The sequence below is a fragment of the Geotrypetes seraphini genome, chromosome 2, assembly GCF_902459505.1.
Source record: "Geotrypetes seraphini chromosome 2, aGeoSer1.1, whole genome shotgun sequence".
In the NCBI taxonomy this organism is placed as follows: domain Eukaryota; kingdom Metazoa; phylum Chordata; class Amphibia; order Gymnophiona; family Dermophiidae; genus Geotrypetes; species Geotrypetes seraphini.
Window position 1 is genome coordinate 144,372,787 of NC_047085.1, and position 15,757 is coordinate 144,388,543.

The 15,757-nt window shown below is 42.8% G+C and overlaps 1 protein-coding gene across 3 annotated transcripts in view; it reads right to left on the bottom strand.

Moving 5' to 3' along the window:
- YES1 (YES proto-oncogene 1, Src family tyrosine kinase) overlaps positions 1-15,757 on the bottom strand; it is a 141,178-nt gene that overhangs the window by 45,505 nt on the left and 79,916 nt on the right. For all 3 annotated transcript variants that reach the window (XM_033933945.1, XM_033933944.1, XM_033933946.1), the window contains one exon: positions 5,475-5,630. In XM_033933945.1, coding sequence (XP_033789836.1) covers positions 5,475-5,630 — 156 coding nt within the window. The remainder of the gene's footprint in view (positions 1-5,474; positions 5,631-15,757) is intronic.

Sequence of the window (15,757 nt, forward strand, 5' to 3'; positions counted from 1 at the left end):
TCCAAACTCCTGCCCCACTGATAACCGGCTGTGAGGATCCAGTTTCTTTATCTGAGAGGCACGAACAGCAGTGGGGAGCAGCACAAGCAGCAGCGGGGATCGGCAGAGGTATGAAGATAGGGTGGGGAGGGGGAGACAGAGGGCAGAGCCTGGGAGGGAGAGTGCAGGGTCTGACAGGGGAAAGAAGGATACTGGGTACAGAGCCTGACAGGGGAGGGAAGGAAGGAAGAGTGCTGGGTGAGGAGCCTGACAGGGGAGGGGAAGAAGGAAGGGTGCTTGGTGCAGAGCCTGACAGGGGAGGGAAGGAAGGAAGGGTGCTTGGTGCAGAGCCTGACAGGGGAGGGAAGGAAGGAAGGGTGCTGGGTGCAGAGCGAGCCTGACAGGGGAGGGAAGGAAGGAAGGGTGCTGGGTGCAGTGCCTAACAGGGGAGGGATGGAGGGAAGGGGGTTGGGTGCAGAGCTTGGCAGGGAGGGGGCTGGGTGCAGATCCTGACAGGGCAGGACACTTGAATATTAAGCCGCCCGACTTATATTCGGGTCAACCATTTTTCCTCCTTTTTTGGGGGAAAAGGAGGTCTCGACTTATATTTGGATCAACTTATATTCGAATATATAAGGTATATGCAATTCTTCATAGCCCAAAGGGCTGACTGACATCCAAGATATACATTTTGAGGAGAACAAACAGAATGAGACAGTTGAGACAGGAAAGACAGGGTGAGGGTCCAGAATGACATACCTATCTACTGGAAAATATATTTTCAAGATAAGAACATAATCTCTTCTTCCATTGCAATAGGTGTGTAACTCTGGACAAGTGAGACATACAAAAGTAATCCCAAAAATCTAGGGTGAGCTGACTTCATCGGCTCGTAACACTGAGGAACCAAAGGCAGAATCCTCTCTTCCCACAACATCCACCCTGTAAAACTTTGCAAATGTGTGTAGAGTGGACCAAGTTGCACCTCTACAAATCTCCACTGGACAGACTGCCCTACCCTCTGTCCACGATGAAGATGCACTTCTGGTTGAATGCACCTTAATAGAAACAGGGGACTGTTTCCCTAATTATTATGAACAGACGAGGTTGTATTAAACATCTTGATAATTTCTGTTATGTCTGCGGACAATTTACTGCAAAAGATCAGCAAAAGAATCTGTCCAGCAGACTTCAAAGTGAATGCAAGCATTATTTTGGCTGTAAAGTTAATGAATAAGATAAAGCATAGACACCTCATGTGTGCTGCACTATCTGCTATTACGGATTAACACAGTGGTTGAATGGGAAACAAAAGAAGATGCCTTTCACTGTACCCATGGTGTGGCGTGATCCAACAAATCATTACTCAGACTGTTATTTTTGAATGACAAAAATTATTGGATTCACAAAGAGGAATAAATCAAAAATTGTGTATCCTGATTGCCCGTCAGCAATTAAACCCGTTCCTTCATGACTTGGAGAATCCAATTCCAATTCCTTCTTCCACATCTGCAGCACAATGTGCCGAAAGTTCAGATGAAGAAAGTGCCTCTGCTGCTGTGGAGGAGTTATATGTTCTCTTTACGAAGGAGGACACCGCAACAATACCAGAAGCAGTGGAAATGTTTAAAGTAGTAATAGAAGACAGCCTCACCACAGTAGAAGTGGACTTGGACCAGATGTACTACCAGATCGACAAACTTAAAAGTGACAAATCCCCTGGACCAGATGGAATTCACCCGAGAGTTTTAAAAGAATTGAAGATTGAAATCGGAGAGCTATTGCAAAAACTTGCCAACCTGACTATTAGAACTGGACAGATACCGGACTGGAAGGTAGCGAATGTTATGCCAATTTTCAAAAAAGGATCGAGAAGAGAACCGGGCAGCTACAGACCTGTGAGCCTTACATCTGTCCCTGGAAAGATGGTTGAAGCACTGATTAAAGATAGCATAGTCCGGCACTTGGATACACACGACCTGAAAGTCAGTCAACATGGCTTCAGGAAAGGAAAATCATGTTTAATGAATTTACTTCAATTTTTTGAGACCGTGAACGAACAAATTGATAGTGGAGAATCGGTGGACATAATATACTTAGACTTCCAGAAAGCGTTCGACAAAGTTCCACACGAAAGACTTCTCAGAAAACTACAAAGCCATGGAATAGAGGGGGATATACAAAGATGGATAGGCAAATGGCTGGAGAACAGAAAACAGAGAGTGAGCATAAATGGGAAGTTCTCCGACTGGGAGAAATTGACTAGCGGTGTACCCCAGGGCTCAGTACTTGTGCCGATCTTATTTAATATTTATATCAATGACCTAGAAGAAGGAACATCCAGTGAGATCATCAAGTTTGCAGACGATACAAAATTATGCCAGGCAATCATATCGCAGAAGGATAGCGAGGAACTCCAGAGCAACTTGTGTCAGTTAGAGAAATGGGCCGAGAAATGGCAGATGAAGTTTAATGTGGAGAAATGCAAAGTAATGCATTTAGGCAGAAAAAATAAGAAATACGAGTATAGAATGTCAGGTGCAACTCTGGGTAAGAGTGAACATGAAAAGGACCTGGGTGTACTGATAGATCCTTTTCTTGGACGCTAACCCCCCAAGGTGGACCCTAGCATCCAGTAACTGTGATTCGGATTATTCTTCCCAATGTGTTTGATGTCTCATCAGTATTTTTTGGAGCACCTTGCCTATGCACATATTGTCACAAGCATTTCTATATCCAATAACACAGTGCACAGCCTCTTTTTTTTAATCAACATCACTGTTTCACATGATTCCCCTTAGGTCACATCCCGGGGTTTCAACAACCAACCATACTTGGCACATACTCCATCATACAGTGTATCACGATTCTTCATCACAAATGGGAGTTATTGACTCTCCGTCACTTTGCATATCATGACTTTTTCAATTAGTTCCACATATCTTTTAAAAAGTAGGCCTTCCCATCATTTATCACATTCATACAAACATGTGATACCCATATATCTCTCATGAGGACCCCTGAGGAAGATTTGTTCATCGAAACACAGACCATGTTGGGTCCTCGTTTCTTTGGAAACAAGGTGCTGTTTTCTTTTAAACAACTTTTGCTTGTGAAAATGAAAAGCCTACATCAAGTACATTATTTCTGCAGTTTTCCTTTGGTTCTTGGAAAAACCAGTAGGAACAGGTTGTAATGCGCATACTGATTCTAAACTGTAGACTTTACAGAAGAGACCATCAGTCCAGAAATTATGACTGAGATAAACTGGAGCAAATGAAAGAATTAATCGAGCTTCTCTCGAAAAGACCGCACCAATAGTGATTGCACAACAGCTGGTATCATCAGTGCAACAGGTTGTTTCGGTATGGGTGACCTGGTAGAAGTATGGAAGTAATAACTTGCAGTTCAGCAGAATAATGATGATGTCTTTTGGCCTGCATCAAGAGACTCAATGCCGTTGATGCTGTGATGCCTGCTGAGCAGCAATCACCAGTACTGAGGGCTCACTAGCCGTCACTATCGGTGCAGCAGGTTGCCTCAGAGAGAGTGACCTCGACGAGGATGCACACCTAGGAGAGACAATCTGCAGATCCTTAGATCGATGGTGTCGATGCATGGTCTGCATCAAGACTTGCGACGCTTGCTGGGAAGAGGATGGTTCAGAAACTAGCTTCCCCAATGCTAGGAGATTTCCTGATGTCAATGTAGGAGTTTTCAAAGGCAATAGCTTCAAAGTTTTTCCAATATCTATAGCAGAGCCGAACAGCTTCTCTCGTTGAATATGACGGCCTTTAATGAAACGCTTTTGCAAGGTGGAACACTTAACATACGATTCAATTTGTTGATCAGGGCCCAAACATTAAAGACATTAATTAAGTGGGTCAGTTATGGAAATAGGCCTCTGGCACCTGCAGCACTTATTAAACCTCGTTGTAGGTTTCAACAAGGAGAAAAATCTCGTTGGCAAGATTGAACTCAATGGTTGAACTAAGTCCCGCCAGGGAAAGAACCTTGAGGCTGAAGCCCGAGGTTGAACAAAAGAAAAAGAAAAATATTTATTAATTAATTTTTTAAAAAACTATACAAACAAAAGTAAAACTAGACTAAAAACTAGGAAAAAAGAAACAAGAAGTGGGAAGGCAACTCTGGCTGAACAGAATTCAGTCAAAAATAGACTTCTTCACTCCGTGGAAAACAAAGAACTGAGGTACCACGAGCGGACATTGGGCGGGAAGGCACTCGCGCATGCACGGTGCGGGCAGTAGCTAAGTTACTTAAAGTGACAGTACACTTTTCATGCTGTCCGTACCAGGCTCCATGGATGACATCACCCATATGTGAGAATATGCTGCCTGCTTGTCCTAGGATAATATGTATTGTATAACTGTATAAGAAATTGTACGTTTGGTGACTGTTTCATATTATTTTACAGTAATTGTTGCAATACTGCTCAGATTTCTATGGTATAGAATGGTGTAGGTTGATAAAAATCTAGCATTAAAATTAAACCTATCAGTACCTTCCTTCAGCCCATCTTTCCACAATCACAAATCTGATTTCTAAATACATTTAATACATTTTTCACAGTCTCTCAAAGTAAGCTTCTTAGCTATTTTTGTGTGCTTATCCTCCTGCAAACAGGCTTCCACAATGATCGTTAATTTTCCGAAGACAATCCCTTAGTGCAGAGGTAGGGAACTCCGGTCCTCATATTCCAGTCGGGTTTTCAGGATTTCCCCAATGAATATGCATTGAAAGCACTGCATGCAAATAGATCTCATGCATATTCATTGGGGAAATCCTGAAAACCCAACTGGAATACCGGAGTTCCCTACCCCTGCCTTAGTGTCTTCAGTTAGAACACCGAATATGGTGTGAGTTAACATAAGAATCAGTCCCACATATAAATGATTTTTTATATCTCTCTTTATAAGGCAATCAAATTATGAATGTTAGTAAAGGATGCACATGTAGACAGTGGCCTAGGTTGAAGTCTTGACATTTGATGCTATTGCTCACAAGTTTCAAAGTTCTGCTGTTTTCCCAATTTGAAAATCAAACTTTTATGGGGATGCATTAGAAAAGTTAACAAAACAAATACCAGTCAAATCTTTTATTTCAAACAGCTTATATTTTCAAAACACACAAATTAGGCCTATATTAAAGCTTCAAATTGCTTGCTAATCATTCTTTTCTCCTCCAAATAAGCACATCTTTTATAAACTTCCAATATTTTTTTTCTGGAACCATTAGGCTACTTATTGCCTGGTTCTATCTGTGAGAATGCCACCAACATGTGCCCGGTATTGGTCCTGTATGAAGGCACTAGTATGCATACTAAATCAGATTGAAAATATATTAACATGTATGAATGAGGTCATGAAATGTTAGAAGCAAATGAAACTTTTAAAAGGGCACATGCATTAATTGGTATGCTTTTTTCTGTGTGAACCAAAATTATGTAACACCTTACTTAGCTCACATATGCTTACCTTTCCATACTTCACCAAAACATCCTTGTCCCAGTTTAAGCTCTAGTCGCAGAGACTCTCGAGGGATTTCCCAGGCATCTTTTGCCAATCCCTGGGTCTGTGGTTTCACAGTAGGACACACTGTTGTTAGTCTATGGCACAAACCATCGGCATGCTCTGGATAATTGATTTAAAATAAAGGACCTTTATAAATTTACCAAATAAAGTTAACTATATCACAAATGAAAATTACTGCAGTAGTGCTTCCGTCAACTAAAGTAAACAAAATATACAAGCCAGGATTATGAAGTTTCTGCAAGAGATAATACACTGACATCAACAATGTACCATTCATAAAACACTGTGCTCATATGGCCCTTGATTACACTACCACCCAGTGGCCCCACCAAAGATATTCTGTACAGCTTGTGAAAAAACATTGCTGACAGATTACCTAAATTTTACTTGGGAAAGAGACTTTTATATTCACATATGCATATTTTGCTTAAACTAAAATTGGGCATTATAGATCTTGGAAAGGTGACTAAACTATGGCAATGACTTGGCCCTCAAGAAGGCATTACAGTGCTTTTTATTTAACAAAATGCTATCTTAGGTCCAATTTTATCAAGCTGCGTTAGGGCTGTTTTTTCTTTATTGCCAGCCACTGTGGTAAAAGCTCCAATGCTCATAGAATTCCTATGAGTATTGGAGCTTTTACCTCAGCGGCCAGTAATTAAAAACAAACAAACACATAATGAGGCTTGATATAAGGGGGCCTAAGTTTTTTTTATCCCAAACAAAATGTCATCTTGATACCTTGCTCAGTTCAGGTACCCCCATAGATAGTGTAAAAGTTTGTTTCAAATAAATTGCAGATTTTTTTTAAATATATATATAAATGGCTAATCATAATTAATTATAGTCATCATTTACGAAAGAACGCTACAATTCTGAAAAGTTGAACTAGATACAGTTATAAACTACCTTGGGTGAATCTCTTCATAAGGCGAAATTAGGTCTTACCTGCTAATTTGCTTTCTTTCAGTCCCTCTAGACCAGCACAGATGGGTATTATGCACTCCTACCAGCAGATAGAGACTGAGAACCACTGAGCTTCAACTTAACCTATAAGTGGGCTGTGCAGTCCCCTAGTAACCAGTCACCGAACAGTCAAAGCAGATGTCCCTCCAAGGAAAAGGAAAGAACAGCTGAACACTTCTCAAAAAACTCAAGTCACCTGAGCTGCTGCTGCCTGACCTAGTCAATTCCAGAATAGTCCAGAGAACCCTTCATAGGGCATCCCCAGCTACATAAGTGACCACTTGATGTGCTCCACACAGAAGTAATATACAAAATTATATCCTTCATGAATACGCTAAATAGCAGCATCATAACTCATATGGCCAAATTATCATTAAACCTCTGGGTTTTTTTTGTTTTTTTCTTTCTTTTAACTCTGGCCTAACAACCAAACCCTTGCAATTCAGACCAAACCGAGGTACATACAGGAAACAAACAGTATTTTATTTATTTTAAAAAATTATTTTCTGCCTACAACCTAAGCGGATTACAATAAAACAAACACAGAATATTTCACATAATCTTCACAACAAAACAAACTGCAACAAGTAACCCTAATATAGAAACATAGAAAAATGACGGCAGAAAAGGGCCAAAGCCCATCAAGTCTGCCCACTCCAGTGACCCTTCCCCCATGAGTTTGCTCACCAACCTCCTGCCCTTACCTCATTAGAGATCCCACATGAATATCCCATTTATTTTTGAAATCTGCCACGCTGTTGGCCTCAATCACCTGCCGTGGGAGTTCATTCCAATGATCGACCACCCTCTCAGTGAAGAAATACTTTCTGGAGTCCCCTACTACATCATTCCCTCTTCAAAAATTTCAAATATAAAATCTCACAAAAACATTTCAATCAAAAAGGAATATTTCACAACAACATTTCAATCAAAAAGGAATATTTCACAACATTTCACTCTAGAAAAAAGCTCATCCAAATAAGTAAGTTTTCAATTCCTTTTTAAAAGATTTTTAACTCCTTAAATAATCTCAAATTACCTGGCAACTGGTTCCACAGTAAGGACAAAGAACGGGTGGGCTCTGTGCTAGTCTTGAGAAAAGCAAATTAACAGGTAAGACCTAATTTCTCCTTCCATAGCATCCCTCTAACCAGCACAGATGAGCAGTACTAAAGCAGTGTGCATCAAGGGCAGGACCCCCACAAATCTGTCTCCAAAACCTGGGCCCCAGAGGCAGCAAGCATCATGACAGGCATAAACATTCAGCCTGTAATGATGAGTGAAGACCAAACTGCCACCTTACAGACATCTAAGGCAAAACCAAGGAAAATTCGGCACAAGAACCTGCCGGAGTTCTGATAGAATGAGTCCTTAAAATCAGAACAGCCTTACCCTGCAACATAAACTGATGCCACTGTCTTCCTAATTCACCAAGCAATAGTAGCCCTGGCTGCTGCTTTGGCTTTTCGAGGACCCCGTGTCAAAATAAACAGGCAGTCCCGTATGTTGAAACTCCTGGGTCTAGGCCAAGTAGCAGCAGAGGATTCTCCAGACATCCAAGCAATGTAAAACTCTTCTATTCTCCTGACTCTGAATGATCACCATGGACCAGAAGGGAAATGGCCCAATTCACATGGAAAGCTGACACCACCTTGGGGAGAAAGGAAAGAACATCCAAAGTGTCACTTTTTTGTTTAAACATCTTCAAGAACGGCTCCTGATATGAAAGCACCTACAATTCCGAGATGCAACAAGCTGAGAAAGTGAGATCCTTCAACGAACAACTTGAAAAGGGGCTTGAAAGGAGCTGCCACCAACACTGATAAGACCACACTGAGGTCCCAAGGTGGAAAGAAGGATTGGACTGAAGGACACAGACAACATTCAGAAGGGAAGCTAGAGGACTACCACAGAGAAACCCTTCAAAACAAGACAAGGTTGCTAACTGGACCTTCAGAAAAGACAGGGACAAGCCCTTGTCCAAACTGCCCTGCAAAATAAATCTTTTGTGAACATGCTTCCATTTCTACAGGTCAGCAAAATAGGCATAAAAATTCACAAATAAACTAAACTAAACCTTAAGTTTGTATACCGCATCATCTCCACAGAAGTAGAGCTCGGCACGGTTTACAAGAATTGAAATAGAAAAGAACTACAATGAAAAAGTAAAGAGAAGTTTAGAGGGACTTAGTATATCGAAGAGGGAGGGATCATTGCATTTTAGAGAAAAGCCAAGTTTTCAAATGTTTTCGGAAGAGTTGGAGGGAGGTCAGGCTCCGAAGCGGGGTAGTAAAGCTATTCCAGAGTTGGGTGATCCTGAAGAAGAGGAAAGTCCCTAATTTTCCAGCATGGGATATGCCTTTTAAAGAGGGGAAGGATAGTTTGAATTTTTGAGTGGATCTGGTGGTGTTGGAATTAGAGGAGTTCCAAGATAGTGGAAAAAGGGGAGGTAGGATGCCGTGTAGAGACTTGAAGGTTAGGCAGGCGCATTTGTAGTGTACCCTAAGGATTACTGGGAGTCAGTGAAGCTTAGACAGAAGCGGGGAGACGTGGTCAAATTTGCTTTTTGCGAAGATTAGTTTAGCTGCGGTGTTCTGAATCCGCTGGAGTCTATGAAGGCTTTTCTTTGTTAGGCTTAAATAGATGGAGTTACAGTAATCCAGTCTGGAAAGAATGATGGATTGTACGAGGACAGCAAAGTGTTGATGATGGAAGCAGGATCTCACTTTCCTTAACATGTGAAGATTGAAAAAGTATTTTTTTACTAAGGAATTAAGGTGGTCGTTGAAGGACAGTGTGGAATCAATGATGATGCCCAGAACTTTGCATGAGTGCTCAAGCTGCAATGTGGTGCCAGAGGATAGTGGGATGAGGGTGGGTAGTTGATCTAATTTTGGGCCGAGCTAAAGTTGTTTTGTTTTGGTCTCGTTTAATTTCATTTGTACGGTGAGGGCTCAGGATTGGAGGTTCGATATACATGAGATGTTCTCAGAAAGAATGATGAGGTTAGAGTTGGTCTCGAGGAGGACAAGGATGTCATCGGCGTAAGTGTAAAGTGTTTCCAAGGGGGACAGTTGGAGGAGTTTCAGGGAGGACATATAAACATTGAAAAGAATCGGGGATAGAGGAGAACCCTGAGGAATTCCACAAATGAAAATTTTTGGCACAGTTTGGCTCCATACTGCTGCTGGTAGGTAAGTCAGTTGAGGGTACAACTTTACCAGCAGACATGTACCATGAGGTACTTCCAAGATTTGCAATATGAGCTTTTACAGTCAAGTGAAGCTGAAGATATAGCCATCTTGGTCGCTCTTCTTTGAACTTTTTCTAGCGCCACTATATCTTTCCTGAGATAAGGACACCAGAACTGAACGAAATTATAACATACTTAGTCTTGTTTACCATCCCTTTTCTAATAATTCCTAGCATCTTGTTTGCTTTTTTGGCTACTGCCGCACATTGGGAAGGTTTCATTGTATTGTCTACGATGACACCTAGATCCTGTGATTTGGGTTATTCTTCCCAATGTGCATCACTTTGCATTTGTCCACTTTAAATTTCATCTGCCACTTTGACGCCCAGTCTTCCAATTTCCTAAGGTCTGCCTGCAATTTTTCACAATCCGCATGCGTTTTAACAACTTTGAAGTTTAGTGTAATCTGCAAATTTAATCACCTCACTCATCATTCCAATTTCCAGATCATTTATAAATAAGTTAAATAGCACCGGTCCCAGACAGACCCCTGCGGCACTTCGCTGTTTACTCTCCTCTATTGAGATCTAACATGGCGGCAAATCAGACCCTGATGATGATTTTAAAATGGTGGCAGTTCTCGCCAAAATGGAAGTCACCGGCAAAGTTCACTTCCTCTCAGTACGTGCAAAGTACTCAGCAAAGGAGCTTCCCCCCCACCCCAAGGCCACAGATGAAAGAACCCTAGAGTTGCAGCTGCCACAAAAAGTGTGGATTCCCGCCACATCCACAGCTCGATGCTAGTAAATCGCAGTGCTTCTAGCATTGTGAGCTTATCTTTCACCTGACACAAAAAGGGAAGTCTCACAGAGAGAAGAAAACCATCAGACAGCGCCATATACTGAAGGACAGACTGGCAGCTATGAGAAACAGATTGAAAGAATGATTCTTGTTCCCTGTAGTCAATTTATTATTATTATTTAACTTTTTTTTATTGCTCGTTTGGCTGCATAGCAGGCAGACCCCTCAGGGTCTCCAGACTGGCCATCTGTTTTCAAGCAGAGGAGATCAGCTGAGGCTTTTTTTAAACTAGATCAAAACCCAAAGAAAAGGACAAGATCTAGGACGGGGAAGGGGGTAGGGACCCAGCCAATCGAGTATGAAACCCTGGGACTCGAGAGACCCCCTCGAGCCCAGTCCCAATCCAGTAGCCAGTAAAACAAATAGAGAGAGAGAGAAAATTCTTAATTTTTCCATAAAACGACAATCAATAGGGAATTCTTACAACCAGGAAGGAACCAAGACCTCAGGGAGACTGCACAGGCTTACCACATCTACCATCGTTCGAAACAGGGAACAGACTGGCTTCCAGAGGACTGCACAGTCTACTTATAGGTTAAGTTGAAGCTCAGTGGGTCTCAGTCCCTATCTGCTGGTAGGAATATGTAATAACCATCTGTGCTGATATAGCGGGAAGCTATGGAAACATGGTTAAAACCCAGTAAATAAATAAAATCTAGGATACACACACATGAATGGATGGATAGATAGATAAACCTTTTTACATATATACATATGATTTTTTTAATGGAGGTACAGCAGTTGTGGGAACCTGCCTCATGGTGAAATCCATGCAATGATGCTAAATAGAATCAGTAAAGCACTCAGCTATGCCATGTTTCTTATCGGATCCTGCAAAACAGACTGCTTTCTGTTATATTTTGACAATTAGTGGAACTTGTGTTCCTTTAGAAACCAACACAAAAATCCTGGGAGTGGTTCTAGATATTAGCCTATCCTTTGTTAAGCAGACTACTTTACTTACAAAGAAAGTTTCCTCTATTTACAGTGACTTAAGATAGATCAGACATTGTTTTGAATGTGCTCAATATAAATTGAACAAGCTCTGATAATAAACCAACTGGATTAGTTAAATTGTTATGTTTCAGATTAATGTGAGTTGGATTTGGACATCTCGCTTGCCTCTTTTGTTGTACTGTTGTAGACTTTGAGGCAAGATTTCTTCTTTTTTTCTTTTCCTGCAATCAGATTCATACGAGTAATTTTCAGGAAGCTCCAGACTCTACAGAACACAGCACTCAGATTGATCTACTCTGCTGGCAAATTTGATAGAGTAACTTCACTACTGATTAAACTCTTGGCTGTCTTTTCATGCTCGGATATAGTAGTTTAATGTCTGTGCTATTGTTTTTAGGATACATGATTTGGCACCTCAATATATGTTCTCGCTGATAAATGAAATATCTATAATAATAAAATGGTAAGCGTGCATGCGCACTTGCGCCGTGTGTTCCCTGATCTGTTGGGATGTGGCGGCACGAGTGCGCATGCGCTACACCAGCACTTGCAGAGCGTCAGCTGCCAGTAGGAGGGCTTTGAGGCAAGGCGGCTGTCGGTGGAGGGCAGACATCTGGCCAGGACGGTCTGCAGATAAGACGACTTGCTCCAGCTCACGCCGCCTTCAAAATTAAAAATAAATGGCCCCACACCGCCTCCCTGCTCGCGCAGACTTCCATCAAGGAAAAACAGCACCACTGGCCGAAGTTTATTTTAAAGTTTAAAGTCGCTGCAGCGGCTCCTCTCATCAGCCACACGTGCGTCGGAGAAGGCTTCCGATGCAGGCAGCGATAGTGCGAGGAGCCGCCGCAGCGGCTTTAAACTTTAAAATAAACTTTGACCGGTAGTGCTGTTTTTCCTTGATGAAGGTCTGCGCAAGCTCTCCCAGAGCCTGGCTCGCACCAAGATGCGCTCCTACGGCAGTACGGCTAGCGTGACGGTGCCTCTGGCCGAGAGCTACGTGGTCGGGTTGGGCCCATGTGCCTCAGGCCCCACCCCCAGGAAGGACCTAAGGCTCCCGGGCCTATTCTGATTGGCCCAGGCGCCTTAGGCCCCACCAGTATAGGCGGAGCTTTAGGACGGATGGGCCAATCTGGCCTCATTCTGTCGTTGGCTGCCTGCCGGACAGGCGGGTTTGGCTCCCGTCTGTCCGGCCAACTACACAAAGGTAAGGGGAAGTGGGGTGGGGGTGTCGTGGGGGTCGGCCAGGGGGGTCACGGGTCGGTTGGGGGGGGGCGGTCGGAGGTTCTTGGGGGGGCGGTCGGAGGTTCTTGGGGGGCGGTCGTTGGGGGGAGGGAGGTTTGCGTCTAGGGCAGGAGGGCCTGGGATCCCTCCTGCCCGTAATGTAGTGCGGGGTGGGGGTAGGGGGTCGCCATGGCCAGGAGGGTTTGGGCTCCCTCCTGGCCCGAACAACTAGCGGGGGGGGGGGGCCCAGGGCCAGGAGGGCTTGGGCTCCCTCCTGGCCCGATATTGTCGGGGAGTTGGGGAGTCGGCGGGGCAAGAGGGCTTGGGCTCCCTTTTGCCCCGATCGAGTCGGGGAGTCGGGGGGGCAAGAGGGCTTGAGCTCCCTCTTGCCCCGATCATGTCGGGGGTGCCGCGGTTGGCTGGGGCAAGAGGGCTTGAGCTCCCTCTTGCCCCGATCGTGTCGGGGAGTCGGCGGGGCAAGAGGGCTTGACGTCAGAGAAAGGGGAAGCAGCGCAGGGCTCACAGAAGGGCCGGGACTGCCAAGAGGAAGCAGCAGGACACCGGTAGGAGCTTCTACATGATGGGGGGGGGGGTCGGGAGGCTGTGGGGGTGCGAGCGGTCCTTCAGGGTGGGGAGGCGGGTGGGAGTGCGTTCGAGCAGTTCTTCGGGGTGGGGCTGCGAGCGGTCCTGCGGGGGGTGAATCGGACGTCAAGGGGGGGCATCAGGCTTTCAGGGTCAGGACAGGACTTCAAGGGGGAGAGGAGAGTCGAGGCGGGCGAAAGGAGAGTTGGGCGGCGACGGGAGAGTCGGGCAGCATGCGCGGTATACGGGTGTGCGCGGTATACAAAAAAATTTTTTTTACATATATTTCGGTTTCCCGCGCGCTATACCCGTGTGCGCGTTTTACACGGGTGCGCATTATCTACGTGAAAATACGGTAGTCTTATAATAATTTCTTTAAGCAGAGAGATTTTTTGATCATGCATGTTCCATCATTTAAGGCAGTGTATCGCAAAGTGTGTGCCCCAGAGGATTCCAGATGTGCCCTGAGCAGGGGTGGATTAAAGGATAGGCCCAGTAGGCACAGGCCTAGGGCCCGAAATGGTCAGAGGGCCTGCTGGTGCGATGCTTTAGGGCCATTTGGGCATCTCCCTCACCCTTTCTTTGTAAAAGAAGTTTTTTGTGACTTGTTAAATGTTTTGGAAAAAAGTGATATGAAATTTTCATTGGAAACTTTTCTGAAGGTTTTGGGAATTACATTGGATTCTCTTTTAGCAATGGATAATCAAATTTCTGGTACAAAAAGTATTTTGTAAAATGAGACAACTTTAACATATCTGAAAAAAAATTGTATTTCAGCGGTTTAAAGTAGTAATATAGACCTTTATTCTTACACAATTAGATTACTATAGTGTTTTATATGTCAGGTATTCAGTGTGATTGCAAAAAATGGATCCAAACCTTGCAAATTACAGCTACAAGATTATTGTGCAAAGCTAGCAAATATGATCAAACTCCTCTATTGATTTAATTACATTGCCTGCCAATAGAGGCCAGTATTATGTTTAAACTAAATACATTTTGTATTTAGAAATATTTATGGATTAGCCCATCCTATATGAGACACTTGCTGACCTTTAAACATTTAGATAAATATTTTGTAATTGAAGTTATTTGACCCTGCACTTTTCCATCTGTGAATGGAGTCAAAGCCAAAAAAATGTTCTCATCAACTGTTTTTTAATCAAGTCCCTAATGTCTGGAGTTCTTTTCCATGAGGTTTTCTTTTCAGCAATTCATGAAAAGGATAGTTTACTAAGGGTAAAATTCTTGAATTTGATGGATTAGTAATTTTTATTTTGTAATTCCAAGTTTTTTAAATTGAAACTGATGGATAACTGCAGAATATAAGTACCTGTATTGTATTGTATTTTGGGAGAAAGGTAACTTGAAGTATCTTCTTTTATAATCAGTTTTGACTGTTCATTTGTTTAAATTTGTCTTTGGTAAAGCTGCATACATTTTGGTAGGTGTGCTAACAAATTTAGTGCATGTTAAGTAAACTTTATTTCTATGGGCTTCTTAGCATTTAGCATGCACTAATCATTAGAATTCACTAAATCCATTAGTGCACCTTAGTAAAAGAAGCGCAAAGATCCTAATGAAAGAAATTTTGGTTAGATTTTACAAGCATGCCAAAAAAAAAAAAAAAAAAATCACATTCAAAACAATCCCCCTCTTTTACCAAACTGTGATAGCATTTCTAGCGTGGGGAGCCACACTGAATGGCCCGTGCTGCTCCCGACCTCATAGGAATTCAATGAGCGTCAGGAGCACTGCAGGCCATTCAATGCAGCTCCCTGCCCTAGAAACTGCTATCGCAGTTTCGTAAAAGGAGGCCTATGTTTTTATTACACTGTAGTGGAAATGTGTGCCAACAAGAAAAAAAAAAACATGCTTTAAAAGATTTAAGTCACCTTGCAGATATTCATCTACAAGAAAAACAATTTTATGATGTCAGTATACAAGAAAAGTTGGTGGCAGCTCTTTAAAAATTTCCCCAGGTGCCACGGAGAGAGAAGCAACATAGTTATATCTGATACACATCCTGAAATTGGGGAAAGGAGGTGCATGAGCCTCAAGTTGGGAGGAATCAGAAAATTAACCCTTACTAGTGTTTTCAGCTTTTGTATGTATGAATGGATGTACAGGTTGATTCTTTACAATTAAGCATAAAGCCCCAGACAACTAAAGCCATTTGTCTAAGCAGGTCTGGAAATGAATTTTCTCTCCAGGGTCAGATTTTAAAATGTTTTGTGCTGATATGCACCAGCTGCACAAAAAGGCTTAGTAGTATACCGAAAATCCCATAACTAGCCAATTTTATGGAACTCGTGGTTTAAGTGAAAAAGATATGAGTAAGGTCATAAGTTCTCCAATGACCAAGGAATTGCTTCCTTACCACTAGCCTCAAAAGTGCATAAATGCAATCTCTTGAATATTACTAGTAAATATAAGAGAATAC